The 18,496-nt window shown below is 41.5% G+C and overlaps 3 protein-coding genes and 1 non-coding gene across 7 annotated transcripts; 1 reads left to right on the plus strand and 3 right to left on the minus strand.

Moving 5' to 3' along the window:
- The first annotated feature begins 5,330 nt into the window (after positions 1-5,330).
- Positions 5,331-7,613, plus strand: LOC115751626 (probable GMP synthase [glutamine-hydrolyzing]). Its single transcript, XM_030689567.2, has 4 exons — positions 5,331-5,881; positions 6,323-6,464; positions 6,554-6,695; positions 7,027-7,613. Exons 1-4 carry the CDS (start codon positions 5,518-5,520, stop codon positions 7,357-7,359), a joined length of 981 nt encoding a protein of 326 aa, XP_030545427.2. The 5' UTR covers positions 5,331-5,517; the 3' UTR covers positions 7,360-7,613.
- Positions 7,614-8,109: 496 nt separating this feature from the next.
- LOC115751627 (protein BRASSINAZOLE-RESISTANT 1) lies at positions 8,110-10,234 on the minus strand. The gene is made up of 2 exons (XM_030689568.2): positions 9,797-10,234; positions 8,110-8,984 (listed from the first exon to the last, which is right to left on the minus strand). The coding sequence occupies exons 1-2, from the start codon at positions 10,034-10,036 to the stop codon at positions 8,295-8,297; spliced, it is 930 nt and encodes a 309-aa protein (XP_030545428.1). The 5' UTR covers positions 10,037-10,234; the 3' UTR covers positions 8,110-8,294.
- A 3,138-nt stretch (positions 10,235-13,372) lies between these two features.
- On the minus strand, positions 13,373-13,444 carry TRNAD-GUC. Its single transcript has one exon. It is a non-coding gene; the product is annotated as a tRNA-Asp (tRNA).
- A 172-nt stretch (positions 13,445-13,616) lies between these two features.
- Positions 13,617-17,651, minus strand: LOC115751637 (methyltransferase-like protein 2). 4 transcript variants are annotated; one of them, XR_007197621.1, is made up of 10 exons: positions 17,267-17,651; positions 16,787-17,009; positions 16,032-16,171; positions 15,858-15,891; positions 15,579-15,654; positions 15,129-15,306; positions 14,962-15,051; positions 14,770-14,869; positions 14,382-14,596; positions 13,617-14,244 (listed from the first exon to the last, which is right to left on the minus strand). XR_007197621.1 is itself a non-coding variant. In XM_030689579.2 (9 exons), the coding sequence occupies exons 1-9, from the start codon at positions 17,546-17,548 to the stop codon at positions 14,442-14,444; spliced, it is 1,278 nt and encodes a 425-aa protein (XP_030545439.2). In that variant the 5' UTR covers positions 17,549-17,650; the 3' UTR covers positions 14,272-14,441. The 4 variants fall into 4 exon arrangements, 1 of the variants encoding a protein (XP_030545439.2); XR_004016656.2 differs by having other exon boundaries at positions 14,364-14,596; positions 17,267-17,650; XR_004016657.2 differs by having other exon boundaries at positions 13,618-14,251; positions 17,267-17,650.
- Positions 17,652-18,496: the final 845 nt, after the last annotated feature.

The following is an 18,496-nucleotide window of genomic DNA, read 5'->3' on the forward strand; positions in this document are numbered from 1 at the left end:
ATACTTTCTACCCAACCAGAAGTGACTTGTTTAAGCTAATGTTTCTATTAGCGTCCTTTCTATTTTTGGTTTTTTTTTTTTGTATATATTTTTCTCTTTTTTTATTTCTTCCTCTACCGATTGCCGATCTCACCTCGCTAGCCTCGCTTGTGACCGAAGCAAGAAATAAAAGAAAAAAGAAAAAAATACATAAAACAATTAAAAAGAAAAGAAATGTGAAGTGTAGGGAGGAAGTCATTTTCCCCACTTTTGAAGGTGTTTTTTCCATTGACGAAAATTGTTTTCCTTGACTACTTTATTTTCAGTGCACCGGACACCGAAAAATCCGAAAAATATTTTCCTGAAAGTCGATTTCCGTGAAACAAACGAAGCTTAAAACAAGCCCGAAATCGACGCGTAAAACTTTGCGAAGACACGTGGGGTGTTTTTCTTTCATCAAGAACAAAAGCCCAATTACTCTTATGCTCTGTTCGTTTCACGAAAAACAGCTTCCACAAAAATGTTTTCCGGATTTTCGACGTTCGATTCATGAAATATAAACTAGTCAAAAAAATATTTCTCACCAAGTGAAAAAAACATATTCAAAAGTGGTGAAAATGGTTTTCTCTTTTTGAAGAGAAAAAATCATTAAAAGAGGAAATCATTTTCCCTCTCTTTCTTTCACCCAAACCAAGCATGTTCTCCTTCGTGCACTCCTTATAATTACTTTTATTTTTTCTCTTTTTCTTTTTCTTCCTTTTTCTCTTTTTTTATATCGAATATTTATTTATTTTCCTTTTTTCCTTTGGCTGGCCAAAGGAGAAGGAAAAAGAAAATAAATAAATAAATAAATCGAATTATAGAAAACAAAGAAAAAGAAAAGAAAAATAAGAAGTAAAAATAAAAAAATAATTAAATAGAGTGCACAAAGGAAAATCAAAATGGCGGAAAATATTTCCAATTCATTCTTAGATTTCAGCTGCACATCAAAAAACATTGTCGTTTTCTTAGAAAATATTTTTCAGAAACATATTTTCAGGGACGAACGAGTCTAAACCAGTCTATTTTTTTCCATTTTTCCTCTTTCTTTTTCTTTTTTTTCATTTGTTGATCTTCTTCTTCGCCCGAAGCTTTCCTCAGCCACCGACGTCTTCCTCAGCTAAAATACAAGCTGAAGCAATGCGACTCCACAGAGACGAGAGAATCGGCTTCACCGTCACCAAATGGATATGCAGAATAACACTCCACGTCCACATCCTCACCGGATTTTATGAACATCAAAAGAACACAACGAACGAAAGGGAGATTGGTATGGAATCAATTATTTATATCACAAGCTTCCAGTATGTAATGAACTTGAAACGCGTTATGTGCGGTCCACGGGGGAAAGTGATGCGAAGTGCAATGCACTCACAAACTCGAAACCAGATGCATACAAAATTCATTCCAGAATGCATGAAATCAATGACATAAACCCACACGAAACCGATTTGATCTTATGGAGAACATACTATTGCGGTTCAAACATCATCTCTCGAAAACATTTTCCCAAACAGGTTATATGCCTTTGGCTGAAAGATGAGTAAACACATTAATGAAGTCCGATTTGATACCTATCTCATGCTAAGTTGATTGAGGTTGTTCTCAATGCACAGGATAATCTCGAATCAACACCAGAATCAACCTAAGCTGAGAAGAAAACATCTCAATCCTAACTTCCTCAAAGCAAAACTGATTAGAGCGTTTACTATTACCTGATTGGCGATTAAGTCTACCACGAGATCTTCAGTGACCGCTCGGCCGCTTAAATCAACACTGGTTGAGTCCTACACGCGATTGGAATCGCTCGGAATCTTCAACTTTGAAGCAGTCGCGGTCTCGGTTCGCGTTTTCCTTCAAGCAAAGGGGCGGCGGAGACCTGAGAGAGGCGGAGATCGGCCACGTTTGACGACGGCGGATGGGGGCCAGATCCAGAAAGCTTCATTTTTATATTTTCCCACTAAAAAGACCAAAAGGCCCTTCTGAAGAGAACAGATTCTCGCTGGCGTAAATGCGCTTGTTACCGTTAGAAATTAGGAGTGAGCGATTTCATATTGGTTCCAATTCTTTTCAAAAAGCAAAAATAGAATCGGTGCTTTCGGTTCTCAATTTTTGAAATCGAGAATCGGACCGACAGTCTCGAGAATCTGACCGGACCGAGCCAACCGTCCGATCCGATTCCCGAGTAGTCTAATGAAACAGGTAAAATATCCAATAATCAAGAAAAAAGAATACCAAATGAAGTAACAACCCCAATTTTCTAAAAATCTCATTTGGTCTTGTGATATAGTGATTTGTGAATGATGAAATTGCAATGCGAATAGCAACAATTGAATAAAGAGAGAACAAAATAAGGACAAAACAAAATCTAAAATATATATTGCTTCAACCCACTTATTTAGGGTCACTAGCACCTTCGCGAAAAGATGTTAATTCTGAATCTTGAGAGCTGGTAGAAAGAAAAACAGAGTGTAAGATAGATTATTAAAATCGACCGATCCAATCTGGTCTCGCACCCCTAAAATCGGGAATCGAACCGCTCGGCCACTTGTTACAATTTTAAGGATCAGAAATCGGACCACTAGTCCAAGCCGGTCCCGGTTCGATCAATGCAACTTTGTCACCCCTATTAAAAACAAACAAAAATTTGATAGAGGAAAGAGAGAGAACCTAAATATTTTATAGAGGCTCTAAAAGAAAACTTAAGAAATCATTGATTTTTCGAAAATGAAAGTCTTCTGAGATTTTTCTAGCTAATGCAATCAAATCCTCTTGCTCTCATAGCAAAAATTGGGGGATGATACATGAAAGTTGATGTCGTGTTGACGTGGCAAATCAAAGAGAAAAGGAAGGGATAGGCCATCACCCCCACTAAAGCATAAAAGGCCACCAGGCACACCCCCATGGACAAGTGAGATTCGGTGACCCTTGCCACAGTCTTGACTCTCGTCTACCTTAGCCCCCATCACTTTTTTTTTTAACTATTTGACAAAAAAGATAGAGAAAAGCAACTAGATCAACTATCCCTCTCGGAGTTATTATAGATGTCTTCGCTATAGAATGTTTGGTCTGAAGGATCACTCGTACTCCAAGATTGACAAGCCTGTCCGTTGCAATTTTGTCGTCGTGCTATAAGTCAAAATGTCTCTTTGCATGAGGCAGAAAATGCCCGAGCCACAAGGCGACCGACGCATGTCGGTATCATAAAATTTAAATCGAACTTGCAATATTGCAAAAGACAGCTATGTCACGTGCACATATTAAATATCGAAACCATACATCACATTCACCATGTCACTTACCCTTAAGATATACATTTACCAATCATCACGATTAGTGTTGATCACCGGCTTGACAGCCCACCCTCCCCTCAAGGCCGTAACAGCCTTGAAGGGGGGCTCTTGGACGGGCCCAATTGAGCCCGCGATTGACCAATCTGGCTAGCTTGTGAAATAAACTTCTCGTCACGGGCAGCTTGTGCAACATATTAGGCCGGTTTCGCCAACCGGTCATCCTCGGAAAAGAGTTTCTTCACATCAAAACTGTCCCAAGAAAACAAGACCAGCACAACCTCGGAAACAACTAATGGGACAACAAAGCAAGCCCACGTGAGAAAGTGAGAGCCCACATGAGAAAGCCCATGAAAAAAGCATGGCTTTTCCAGATGGACCAGGTCTTATCTCTTTTGTAGCCGTTGGCTACCCACCATCTTCCGACCTTGGAGTGTGCTTTTGTTGGTGTTTGTTGCCCGCCGCCCCTCGTTGGATTCTTTTTGTTAACGGTAAGGAAGATCGACTTCCACACTAAGCCAACGAGCCAAAAACACCCGACTGAGTGCGACCCTCGGCCTAAAAACCGTTCCCTACTGCCGTTTTTCTCTTTTCACCGCCACCTCCCGGTACCGGTTCCCATGGGGCTCAAATTCCTATTCTGCCCTCCCATCAGCGCCTCATTCCCCATCCTCCATCCCCACGCCCCCTTGCCAATGCCTTGGTTAGTGGCTACTGCTACTTCGACACTTGATTAAGCATGTCACGCCCCCTCAAGGTGACCTAGAAATGGCAACATCTCCCACTTGATTCGCTTAGGAACTTAAGATTGCTAGACTAAAGTGTGATGTCATATGTTTTAAATGCTATAAATAATGGCATCGATCGGTATACTAATTGGCTACGAATAGGGAGGTAAGGAAAATTATATAGGCACCAACCTCTACTTCTCAACTTTATTTCGAAAATTGTGATTCTTTTGGCGTCACGTTAACTTATATGAAGAGTTGTGTCAAAATTAAAGTGAGGCTCGATATTCAAGTGCTCTAGTGCTATATTAGGATGAGTCAAATAAATCCAATTCATAGTTTGACACGTTGCTCTCTCTTTCAAATCAATCCTTAAACTTGCATAAATAGATTATTTGAATCCATCCCGACATCAATTTCGGCCAATACAAACCGATGTGGCCATTGGACCTTGTTGAAGCATGACATAGAAACTTTTCTTTTCATGGTGTCTTGTCCACCGGTGCAAAAATTTACCATGGTGGCTTGTCTACATAGGCCAACATTTTTCGGTCATTTTTGCATGATGGGTTTTTTTGCGAAGGCACAATTTTTCTCCAGGCTATCCTCCATCACTTGATGTTAGTTCCACCTCAACCATAACAATAGATTAGCATGATAATTTGGTCATTATTGGATTTGCAATTTGCACCAATGTATTTCATAAATCACTTTTTCATAGCATGCATGACTCTCATGTTAGCTATATATATGTGAAACAAATATTCTTAGCGGATATAGCTAGGTGAATGCTATTTACTATATAAGCTTTTTCATGAATTCTAGTGGCTCTAGTGCTATAAACGTTTTTTGTCAAATAAAAAGAATTACGGAAGTAATAGGCTGGTTTTTCATGACATGTGTAGTCGATAGTTTGGAAAGCACGGGCGTGGCCTGATTTTCAAGAAATGTTCATGATTTTTCGGGGTAACGTTTCCCAAATTAAAAAAGCCGAAGAGAATGAGGGTAGAGTTGCAACTTTGTCGGACGGATGGTGGCAAAATCGGAATTGAAAAATGATATTTCTCATGCATTTCCGAAGCTTGGTGGCAGAAGGTGACCGGCACGCGAGCAACGGCAACCGCCTGCTACCGGTGGCGGGCCTCCGCCCTGCAGCAACCCAAAAAAGTTCCTGCCTTTTAAAAATCGGCAAAACGCCAGTTCGTTTCTTAGTCGTTTTTGTGCTATTTCAGCTGTTCCATCTTCGTCGTCTCTCGCTCTGTCTCTCTCACGCTTTCTTCTCCTTCCTTCCTTCCTCTCTCTCTCTCTCTCTCATTTCAACCTGAACTGTCTTCAATTTTCTCAATTGCTGTGCAGCACTACACACTGATAAGTGACCCGCCTCCCACCAATTCAAAAATTTTAAGTGCGGCAATCGCCAAGTGTTCGAGCCAGAGCTCAAAGGAGGTCGCATTTGGGAAGTTCCCGCATCATCCGCGGCAATGCCTGTTCCCGCTAAGCTCCAGCCCACGGCTAAGCCCGTGGCCGAGCCGCGAGCCGTCCTCGGCCCCGGAGGAAACAGAGTCGCTGTGGCTGAAGATCAGAAGCGCCGGAGCCAGCCACAGAAGACGAGGAAGCTGGCTGCGGTGGTGCCGGCTTTAGCTGTGAGGAGCGGCGCCTCCGTGGACAGCACATGCTCCTCTGACTCGAACTCAAGCAGCGCTTCCTCTGTGAAGAAGATGGCAAAGTGCAGGAGGACGGTGAAGAGCATCGGAGCAAGGGCGGCGGGACCAGTGTCCCCTCGTGCTGAGGATGGTGGCGTTTCTGGTCCGTTCAAACGGTGCGACTGGATCACAGCGAATTCAGGTGAGGAACTTGCTTAGCATTTGGCATACTGGGTGCTCAATAAGCTATTGAAGATACATGTGCGTCAGTGATTATATTGGAGAGAAGGAGTTTTAGTCACTCTGCTTGAACTTTCGAGTTTTTGCACTGCAAAAAGAAAAGTTCAAAGAAAGAGCATCTTAGAATGCAGTAAGGATACTTCTCTCCTGTTCTTCATTGAGGAATTCATGCAAGTTTTTTCACTTCTCAAGAATAATTAAACAGCCAATCTAGAACGAGTATCACCATTTACCTGAAAACACTAATTCCAGTAATCTGTCTCTTTGATAGTTGCATCATCAGATTAAGGGTCTTTAAGAGGCAGAATAGTAGAGTTCTCTGCTCTAATATGAATGTAATCTTTGCATTGCTTCGGGAACGCGTATATTTTCAGTTAATTCAGGATTTCGGATTCCTTCGCAGATCCTCTGTATACTTCCTTCCATGATGCGGAATGGGGTGTTCCTGTTCATGATGATAGGAAGCTCTTTGAGCTGCTGGTCTTTTCACAGGCATTGGCGGAATTAAGCTGGCCCATGATTCTACAGCTGAGGGATGTATTCAGGTTGCTTTCTTTGTCAGATTTCTACTCCTTTTAATTTAGTTCAAGTAGTTTCATACCCATCTGAGGATTTGTCCTTGGAACATTGGCAGGAAGTTTTTTGACAATTTTGACCCATCATGTGTTGCTCATCTTGATGAGAAGAAAATGCTCTGTGTGAAAGTAAATGGCAAACCATTGCTCTCTGAACCAAAGCTTCGTGCAGTCATTGAGAACGCCAAACAGACCATCAAGGTAATACCTGCTCCAAGCATATAATATTCGAACATTCGGAAATATGCTCGCCTAGGATGAATCATATGAAATTTCGTTCATGATATCTAGTGGAGTAAAATCTGATATAGACACAAATTTTCGAACAACCAATCACCATTACTATTATTTTCTGATTCTCATTTGGAAAACTAAAAATGAAGAGGCTCTTCAATGTAGCCTTACAGCTCCGGAATGGGTAATCGAATGAGTGTCGCATTGGGGGAAACCGCCAATCCAATCCGATGGCTAAGATAACAACTACAATGCTACGGAGAAGATCATTGAATGAATGTTGTCTTTTAATCTGCAGATTCAGGAGGAGTTCGGTTCCTTCAGTAACTACCTTTGGAGTTTCGTTAATCACAAGCCTATAAGAAATGGATTCCGGTACGGTCGTCAAGTACCCGTGAAGACACCAAAAGCAGAGGTCATTAGCAAGAACATGATGCGAAGAGGCTTCTGTTGTGTCGGGCCGACTGTCATCTACTCATTCATGCAGGTCACAGGAATGGTTAATGATCATCTGTTGTCGTGCTTCAGATACCAAGAATGTAATGCAGATATCAAGAGGGATTTTAAACCTAAGACAGAGGAGACAGAAGCGAAAAACGAAGGTTCGGAGAGCCCGCGCCACCCATCTTAAAGGCGAAACTCTTTTAGATTAAAAACTTACCTCCTAACTGATGACAAAAACTCCAAGGTACATCACCTTCTAAATCTGGTTAATAGGGTCTCGATCTGGTTGAGCATTTGCAACTTAATGATGTTCCGATATTGATATTCTTCTCCATTCGCTTGTATAATATCTTGTGTATTAAGAAACTATTGACATTACGATATGAGGAATGCCTTGTTGATGTACTGTTGTGAGAAATTTATCCACTTTGCCATCTTTATCGCCACTTTTATGCCCTCGGGCTCCATTAAAGTTCTTGGTTCTCCTTAGCCTTTGTGAATATAGTGAGCCTTCATTGTGACAGAAGGCCAGTCCATTGATCACAAGGCCGTTCCAAGTGTTTCGGCAATGCACCTAGAGAGGAGAGGAAGGCACTGTAGTGAAAATTCCAGACAAAAGCTTCTTCTCGGCTGATGATTGAATAACAGTTGAATCCAACGACCCGATGGTTCTTCGTGAATTAGTCTCCGCGAGAGATGGGAGATTTAACACGGGAATAAGGAGAGTAATCAAGAATATCAGAAAATTCAAGGTCTTTGAGACCGAACTATTGAAACTCCCCAAAAGTAGGCTATCAAGATCAATTTGGATCTGGTTTAGTTGTACCAAGACACAGATCACAAATGATACTTCCAATGTCAACTACACGATGTATTTGTATGTACTGTATGCGTCTGGAAACCTTTAAACAAGACATCCATGATGAGTACGAAAAGAATGAAAATGAACATCTATCAGATAAAATGAAAATTTTGGCAACCGGAGGCATGTTTACAAATTGACGAGTACTATGACATGGAGCTGAATGAACTACAAGCTAGTGTAAGAATCTATTGCGTTTGCACCTTTGATCTTACACTTCCATCAGTAGTTTTTCCACATATATGGCTGGCAATCGAGCTTCAACTTCTATTCTTCATGCTCCCGAGAGTGAGCTCAAGTTCGTCCAATCCCACCTCATGGATCCTCTCCCCTTCCCACGGCTTCACCTGTCCTCTCCCGAATTCGAAATCGGACCCTCTTTCCTGCTCTTTACCAGCATCTTCGATGGACTTCTCTGGCATAGTGGGTTTCACAAGATTATAGGTGGGGGAAGTCGGAATTTGAGGCGGCGCAAATCTCTGGAAGTTGATCCATTGGCCAGAATCCACAGTCGAGGTATCAGATTCATCGCACTCTGGTATAGTAGCCGGAGGTAAACGGCGGTTGCGGGTTGGGCTTGCAGGGGCAGAGGCGGCGAATATAGGGTAATTGAAAGCGGCCATCGACTGCTTGGCGATGGCCTCCCAGTTAGGAACGGGCTTTGGATTTCTAGATGTTGGAGATGAGAGCGGAGGGGTGACAGGGGCGCTGTTTGAGATGCGGAGGGGAGGGAGAGATGAAGGAATGGCATTATGGAGAAAGGGAAGGAGGTTGCAAGCGGCATTATTTTCAATTCGAGTGGGGCTGGGAAAGGACGAAGATGAGGGGCTTACTTGATAAGATGGGATCGGGCTTGGGAAGGAAGAAGAAAGCGGACTAGGGTTTTGCGAAGAGTATCGCATGGCTCGGTACGAGCTTCCCGGTATGTCAACTGGGGGCGGCCTGCATCCCTGGAGAACATTGCAAACCAAAGCATGGATCGTAACTTAGGGAAGACAATTATTGCATAAACAACTGAATCGATATCTCCGAAATGCTGCAAACAATCAACAGTGAAGCAATAAAGAGCAACGGAGGTGAAAATTAAAGCTTCTATGCGACGATTGTTTTCTCCAGCTAAACATCAAAGCAGATCAACAATGTCTCCAACTTCAAAGTTCCAATGCTACAGAGTAAGGTTCATAAATGAGTATCTGTTGGTCTTCTTGTGCGAAGCCCCCACGAGAGCTCATGTAGGAAAAAGGACACATCGAAGTAGGACAGCACTCATTTGACCAAGTTGAACCTCAAAAATTTCTTCTTCCGGGAAAATCTAATTAATCACTACTGATTGTCTCTCCCGTTTTGTCTCTTATTGAGAAACTTGCCAGGAAGTCGGATCGAAACCACAAACCAGTGTGCGCATATCATCAACTCACTTGACAGATCAATCGGAAGAAATTAAAGGTCAAAACCCATCAATCTCTTGAGAAGGAGCTGAAGATCGAAAGGCGAAAAGCACGCATCTTCCAACTTCACGACTACAAAAAAAAAGAAAGAAAGAAAGCTTCTCCGCAAAACACGCACAACAAAACCCTCAGAGAAAGATCAGGTCAAAACTCGGACTAGCACAGCTGATGAGCTCCCGTCCCACCAAAAACAGCTCATTCACACACCAAATCGCCCACAGATCCAATCACCGACACCAAACACGCACTTCGAAGAAGGAAGAAAGAAAAAATGGGGGATCTTTCTTTTTCTTGGGTTTGCTAATTTTGGTTACCTTGCGATAGGTGTTGCCGTCTTCTTCGACGACCCACCCGGCCTCGGTGCACAGGGCCTTCAACACTTCGTTGTTGTCGCAGTGCTTGGGCAGGTTGTAGTTCCCCTGAGCTCGGAGGCCCGAGTATATCTTGGCGGCGACGGCCCTCCTCCGACGCTCCCTCCTCCGGTTGTTCTCCCTCTCCCTCCACGAAGGCTTCCTCCTGGACGTCGCCGACGACGTCGCGCCGTCCGACGTCATCTCCAGCTTGACCCCACCACCAGGGAAAAAGGGGTTCAGTCTTATAAGGGGCTGGGGGTGTTTCCGGTCGTTGGTGGGACTAGGACCGGCAGGTCACTGTCGTTCGCGAAGCAGTGGATTTATAGGCGGACCGAGGAGGAGTAGGAGAAAAGTGATCGGTCTCTGCTCACGAGATGTGCGCTTCTCCTACGCTGGAAAATGTGTGTTGTGTAAGGATCTCTCTCACACGAGAAACATTAATGTATTTTTAAAATTATAAAAATATATTTTCATAAATAAATAAAAAAATCGTTTCATAACTCTCGAAATAATTAGACAATAAAAAAAAATTATCATGTTTAATAATTTTCGTGAACATTCATTTATATTTCCAACTGCTACAAGCGAATATTTTTTCGAAAATATTTTTCGAATTTCTCACCTTCTATGAAAACATACGAGCCTCGGTGTGCGTTTATATCGAGAAAAATTCCATGATAAAAGACAATTATTTTCGAGATCATTCTCAAAAATCATTATTAAAAAAAAATATTTTCACCCTTTTCGACGACGGAATTAATTTTCCTCACTTTAAGCATCCATATATTCCATAACGTTTTAAATGATTTCCCATTGAGTCGATCATCTTGACAAACCAAACACATAAAAGTTCGGAAAACTTATTCAGATTTTTTCACTCAAATAAATACACACTTACTATACTTACTACACTAAACAATACTTTTGCCCATCAAATAGTTCACGTAATAATTACTCGTTACCATAATTGCAAGACGAAAATTATATAATCAATGCCAATCCATGAATTGTCAGAAATGAAATGGGGAATCTTCTTAGCAAAGCACAAATTGATTTGTACAAAGAATGCAACATATGCATCTTAGGGCCCGCATGAAAACATTTCAAAATTTTCATTTCTCTCGTCGAAGCTCATTCGGTAAAGAAATGCGTTTGATAAAAAGTCGATCGAAATAGAAAACCGTTTGATAAAAAATTTGACTTATGGTTGTGTTGGTCAATTCTGCAGTGAAAAATCTTGTCTAATCGGATTTTGAGTCTTATCCGAGAAGTAAAAATTTTTTACTTCTATCGGTCCAAAATGGCTTCTGCGGTGAACTCCTCTTCTCTATCGATCAAATTTTGAGCCTTATTCTCTTCTGTGAACGCCCGAGTTCTCTCCCTATTTAATGCCAAACGTTTCTCTCCAAATTGACGCTCCACAATGTTCTCGGTCACTCTCAACCACGCATCCATCTCCGCCTCCGCCATCGCCTCCCGATTCGCATGTCCAACGACCTCTTCTCAGCTGTGATTCGTCTTTTGTGTCGAGAGAAGTCAAATCCGAGAGGTTAGGGTTTTCTCTCTCTATTCGGCTTCGCTTTCCTCTCACCTCGGAGGTTAAGCGTTCGTCCTTTGTCACTGCATTTTTCAATTCTAAGCGTTGCCTCATTTCGGTTCCGGTGTATCAATCATAGGTTGGAGCCACCGGAACTTTGAGATCTTTCAGATATTTGGGAGAGAAATTTTGATAGGTTTCGTCTCCCTGTCTTCGAGAATGTGTAAAATTTGAAGCTTTGAAGTGGAGGAGTGCTGGTACGTCTTTAACCTCTGAAGCAAAAATTGAAAAATTAACTTCTGCTTAAAAGCAAAAGTAAAAAAACCAACTTCTTGCTAGAAGCTATTCTCGGTTGGAGAAATGTTTTTATGCGAGCCCTTAAATTGTTCTGCCTCAAATAATTTCGATGGTCAAAGTTGAAACAGTGTGGTCAATGCAATGTACAAAGAAAGTCAATTCCACCTCAACAACTTTGCCTCTCTCCTTTTTTTTTTTTTTTTTCACTTACGTTGGGAAATTCCATTGGATGCAAACCCAAGACAAGGCTCGGGAACACTTTCTGGGAGACGATCTGTCCAAATGCTGATTAGAATAAGGTTAGCAAGTCTCGTACTTTGAGAAGAACAGGCTAAATTGTTGAACTCGTTCTTTAAAACCGAATTAAATGTCGAACATGGCCCACTTTATAAAAGCTCGCTCGCATTTCGTAGATCGATTATAAATACTCGGATAGGCTAGGACCATTTTTACAAACGTACTGTGTTTCAACGTCAATGACCCGTATGACCACGTTGACGCTGTTCATCATAGAATTGCTTCGGGAACGGTTAACAATGTACAAAATTCAAGGCCTTCAAAGGCAAAGATTGGACTATGAACCAAGAACTACAATTTAGAACCGTGCTTTGATCGGTCCAAATACGCCAACAAGCAATTCGACGAGAGATTTGAGAAGGCGACAATATAACAGTATAACGGCGCAATCTCAATCACAAGTATTATGAATGGCAAAAAATATATAACAATCATGGCGAGACCCGCATCTAATCTTATGCCTTGCATTCCACCGTGATCTTGTCACACTGTCATGCTAACGACACCACGACAATGTCTAGATGCGTTGTGACAGCAAGATAGGCCAAGAAGTTGAAAATTATCCCAAGGCGAGGATGGTTCACATTGATTAAGATCAAGAAAAGTGTCAGAAAAGTCCCGAATCTATTGATTTTGTGTCAATTTAGTCTTAAACCTTTTAACTGTATCAATTTAGAAATATAAAACTTTTGACCTAAAGTTAATTCAGTCATTTCGACTAATTTTGACTGGATATTACCGATGTGGACGTTACACAACCTACGTGACACGACCGGCGCGATCATGAACATTTTTAATAATATTTTATTAAATTTTGAATTTTTTTTTATTATTTCCTTCTTTTTTTCCTGTCTTTTTTTTCCCCTCTTTCCGTGGCCTTACGTGGACATTTTTAATATTTTATTGATCTCACAATACCTTAATTAGTTCTTATGATAAACAAAGACGTGTTCTAATCACGGCATACAAGCACAAGCATCTGCTACACCTACGAGCTATTTATTATGTGGTCAACCCTAATCCATTATTATCAATAGAAGGCATACGAGAAGAAGCACTACGCCTAAAAATTCCATTCGCAACAAAAATTTTCCCATGAATAATTTATAACTTGCTGATACTCTGAGAGGGCTGCCGAAGGTCAAACGATTGCTAAGTTCCATCCACCATCCGACGGACTCGGAGTGTGCTCAAATGTTCATAGGATATGGATAACTAGCAACTTTCAACGATCAAAAATTGCGACGGAACAGATATAATTAGCGGCAGACTGAAACTCCATTTATGTTGGGAACACCTTTGATTGAGTCCGTATTCATTTTATCTCCACATTATTAAGATGAAAGGAAACCCGTAAAAAAAAAAGGAAACCCGTAAGGAAAAAGGACATTTAAAAACAAAAATAGCGCCGTTGCCGGGGATCGAACCCGGGTCTCCCGCGTGACAGGCGGGGATACTCACCACTATACTACAACGACATCAACGTTTGATAGGCATACTAATATTAAATTAATCCTTTTTAACACTTTCTCACAACGGCATATTAAGGGCTCTCAATGTTTAAATAAGTGGGTATTCTATGTTGACTTTTGCCTAGAGGTTCTCCGCTTTTTCTCGAATTCGCAATCGGCCTTCAGCCAAATCTTTAAATCCTCAAATTTTCAAAAATCATAGGAACGATATGACACCACTTGAAGTAACCTTAAAGTTTGTTCTATACTATTTTAGAGTAAGATGAGCTCCTTGTTTGACAAGAAACTCAAATGCATCTTTTTGCCTGACCCAAGAGTAATGTATAACAGCGCTCATGAACACTGTACAGTCGCCGTCAAACACCATGTTACGAAGCCGGCGCTCCTCTGCTAACATAAAAGCTAGAAGAACAGCCTCTACTTCACTGACGAGCACTAATCCAAGTCGATGCGCCGAATTCAACTAAACGAAACGTTCATCCAGCAGCGCGAATCTACTTGAGCTACAAAATTTTGTTGCTTTTAACAGTCGTGATTACAAAATCAGGCTTTAATAGAACGCTCACCATTGAGCTGCTTGGTAGCCGTTTGTCGAAACGACCTCGGCTCCAGATGGGTTGATAATGCGACTGAACCAAAATATCTAGTGTGCAGAAACCCCTTGCGCATATTCCCATAATTTATCGATCTGTTGACCTATGTGTGCTCAGGCAACACAGGATCGGTTGACGGGTAGCAGCCCCAGCGTACTAACTCCTCCAGCTTCTTTTCATCTCTCTGGTCCATCCAACTCCTTTAAGTTCTGTCTGGCGACTACCAGGGAAATGGTAGACTTCAGGCAGTGAGAAAATCCATCCATAGTTTATCAAAATTCCCTTGAAAGTAAGCATGTGGTTACAACATGCCACTCCATGCCCAACCATACTTCACTGAGAGAACTTACAGCAACCAAGAGAGATGATCTTTTCCCCATGGTTGCTAAACGTTGCGAATAAAGCCCACATCAGACATCATCTGCATCTCTCTTCTGAAAATATCTCAGCTCTTGAAAGTGCAGTGGCTCATTCCCCCAAGAAAACCATCCAGCCCTCATGTCTCTAGCAAATAATTCAACACATCGCGCTGGCTTGGTCCCTGGAATGTACTCGAGAACTAGCTCTGGCACAGAAGATGCAACAAGTAATGTTATGATTACATCAGTTGCATGATAGGAAATGATCTAACCTATATTGAAACAGACATATTGTACTTAAACAAGAAAATTAATTACCACAAGATTTATTTCTAAATGGATCTGAATAGCCAATTAAATGCAGATATGCAAGGGGTACCTTCTAGTGGGGGCTTCCTTGAGTACTCCCCAGGCACACTAATCAATACTCTTTTATCTTGAATATTACTTAATCTTGCCAGATCTCTAGGTTCCATGTCCTAGAAAGCTCCAAGAGAACAAAGTAAATAGATAATTCAAGAGAAATATCCAACCTATACGTGATAAGCTGCAAAAGGGTGCCGAGTCTTACCTCCTTGTCGCAGAAGCCCAAGAGAATGCATTCATATGGCCTGTGATGGAATAGGTCCAAGTCACAAATCAAAGATCCATCAGATTTCACCTGACGTGGTTAAGCACCAACTCGGCATCAAGAAATGATAGACAGATCTTGCAAGAGAGAGAGAGAGAGAGATTCACCTTTAACCAGTAAAAAGTTGCTAAAAATTTGACTCCCCATGCAGGAAATAGCTCTTTCTCAATGAAATTACGGAGCTTCTCCCTGTTAGTCACCCACAAGGCAACAAGGGCTCCTTCTCTATGAGCAAGTTGCTGAACAGGTAGGGCTAACATATATTTATTAGGCAAAGTTGGATATCTGTATTCAAGAGAGAGAAATCAGTGACCCCATTAACAAATATCTACATGGACTAAACTAAAAATCATACTTCCACCAAAAAAACAAAAAACACAACCACCTGCACCAAGATAAGTTCATTATGCATTTAAGCAATAACAGTGACATTAGGCTGTTGCAGTTGGAAATACAAATTAATTTCCTCATGATTTATTTTTTAACATCAATTATCAACAGCATATTGCAAAGTCCCAACCCAGAAAGCTTCAATACGCATAAAGTGTGATTAGCACCTCAACTTCTGCTGGGCACTACCATTTTCCCATGGTGGATCTATCACTATAAGATGGAAACGAGCATCACACTCAACTGCATCAAATTAGCAGACATTCAGTCACTGTTAGATCGAAATACAAAATAAAACAAGCATAGTTTCTAATAGGCTCAACAGGTAAGTTTCGATGTTCCCATTATACTGCATCATTGTGCTTGATACTTTTGACAATTGCATCTCTATGCATATTTTAAAGTGTTCAATGCACAACAAATAGCACAAGCAAGCACGCCATTACCTGGAATCATTTTGCGAATCTGCTGCAGGTCGGACTTCAATTATGACGTGCCGAAACAAAGAAGGAAGGGTTAGGTTGTCAGAAATACTAAGTTCCATTTTTTAATTACGAATTGCTCAAGGAAACGTTATTGCCCTTCCCAAAGTGGAGAAAGAACTTAGAGAGGCAACATACCATGTAGAAGCAACTTTCTCTTGGAATGACATATTGACTGCCAAGGAACTCAGCCACTGAATCATCCTTTGTTTCGTTATGAACTAAGTTATCGAATATAGGAAGCACTTTTTGCTCTTTGCTGTGAATGATCAAGGGACCTGAGAAAACACCACACTTCTTATGGTCATCTCCATTTGCTAACAGTAGTTCATGTTTAACTATGAAGCAAAGAAACAAACAAAGCAAATCTCCAAAATAGGAGTGGATTGACCAAGGGCTTTCGATTCTTCCAGATGTATGGAAAGGATGATTAAATGAAGAACAAATGGGGAGGTAGTAACTGACATAAAGCATACTCTATGATTCCAAGTAAGAATCAACACGCATTACTGAAAAGCATCTCAATATTGCAAAGTTGCGACAGAGACGTGGATCAGCAGCGGTCTCTTTAAGTCATTAGCATGACACGATGTTGGGATCTCTTTTGATGACCACAGAAACATATAACAGCCAACAGAAATCAGGTAACATAGAAAATTATTTGAGGTGCAACTGCCGAAAATGCAGTACTGTTCACTAAATTCAATTCAATACACATGAATTGGCACCAATTAGCTCATGAATCTCAACCATAACCTGAGCAAAAAGCTTCAGCTTCACTGATATTTATCTTAAACTTCTCTTCCCCAAGCATAGCTAGCATTTCCCACAACATATCATTCTTCCATAATTACCCACACCAGCAATCAGAGATTTAGAAATATGAATCAGACCTCCATCTCCGGTCAGCTTTTCTTGCAAGAAGTTGAGCGTCATCTCATACAAAGGAGCTTGCCAGAGCCTCCCGAGTTCAATAAATGATGGCGGAACACCAGGCGGCAACGATTTTCGGTCTTCTGTGATGGCGAGTTCCCCCCTCATCTTCAACATGAAAGACCTTAGCTCAGTAGCTCCAAGTAAAGATTCATGCGCCTTGACCAAATATGGCCTCGCATCCTGCTATGAACACAACAAGAGAGGAAAAGAAGAAGAAGATGATCCAAACAACAATTTAATCCCCTTATTCGAAAACCTCGCAAAATTCCCAATTCATCATTCCACAAAAGAGACAAGCACAAGACAGAAGCTGAAGGAGTCACACTTTGAGGACATGAAAATTTCTTTTCGCCCAATATTCTACAAAAACCAATAAGCCCAGATTTTGTTTTACTTGCATTTCGAGGAACCAAATGCGAAACTGAACCACTACTCGCCTGGTGACGCTGAGCGGCGACTCGTTCGCGGTCGTTGAGGACGACAGGCTTCTTCGCCCTGCGCTTCCGCTTCCTCCCATTCGGACCGCCATTAGCGACGTCGCAAGGATTGGACTCGAAGAAACGAGAGTAGTACGCGGAAGGAGAGATGCTGAACCGTGTAAGAGAGCGGTTCAGAGCGCGAACGGGGTCCACGAAGACTGCGTTGGAATCCTCGAATCGGTAAACACCGGATTCCAGGAACAGAGGGAGGTTCCGACGAGGCTCCGATTCGTTGTCCATTGTCGAAGAACCCGCCGGACCGGTGTTGCGAAGCAAGAGTCGAGGACGAGGATGTTCGTGGACTCGTGAGGAAAAGAACCTGAATCCCGTGACGGGTCGGATCGAAACCCGTACCCGGTGGAATCGGGTTATCCAAGAGATGAAGGTCCGATACACAGTAAGCATTGCATGCCCAAAGAAAGTTGACAAATTGCACTATCTAAAACCTAGAACCTGGATCCTAAATCTTGAAATAAATTTTTATATTTTTTTTGGTATATGTTTTTGCACGATCCTACAATATTTTATGGCTTCCGATAATGAGTGTATAATCTGGAGCCAAACAAATTTTTAGGTTTCAAGTTCAAAAAAATGATAAATTTGTTCTAATGGATTGATTTCGGGTTCTAAATGTAACATGTATAGAACCTAAAACTACTCACCTCTACTTTCTATTAGATGTTGTAGCATTCACTCTCATTTTGCTTAACTAAAAATGAAAAAAGGAAATAAAATAAAAGAAATTGATAGGTTCTCGGGTCACTCGAAACCGACCCTAGAACCTGTGACGGGGTAGATTACATGTTCCAAGGTATAACGGGTAGGTTCCAGGTTCCAAAAAATGAGGAACATGTTCCGACGAGTAAGTTCCAGGTTCCAAGTGGAACCCGTACGGAACCTGGAACCACTCACCCCTACATCTTAGCTTTTATCTGTTGAACAAGAGCGACCATAGCACGCACGTGATTCATGTGAATCCATTACACATATATGTCATCGGACCATATCGATCTATGTAGGTTTTATCCATGATTCCCACATCTGTTGCAAGATGCTTGATTGGGGTCATCTTTGCTCTTTCTATCTATAGTTTAGGGGGACAAGCGTAGAGGCTTAGCAATCTTGGGCGCGTGCAAGTGATATTGACTCAAAATAGTTTAAATTCAATTTGTGAGATTTGAGCAAATG

This window comes from Rhodamnia argentea, chromosome 2 (assembly GCF_020921035.1).
Source record: "Rhodamnia argentea isolate NSW1041297 chromosome 2, ASM2092103v1, whole genome shotgun sequence".
NCBI lineage: Eukaryota > Viridiplantae > Streptophyta > Magnoliopsida > Myrtales > Myrtaceae > Rhodamnia > Rhodamnia argentea.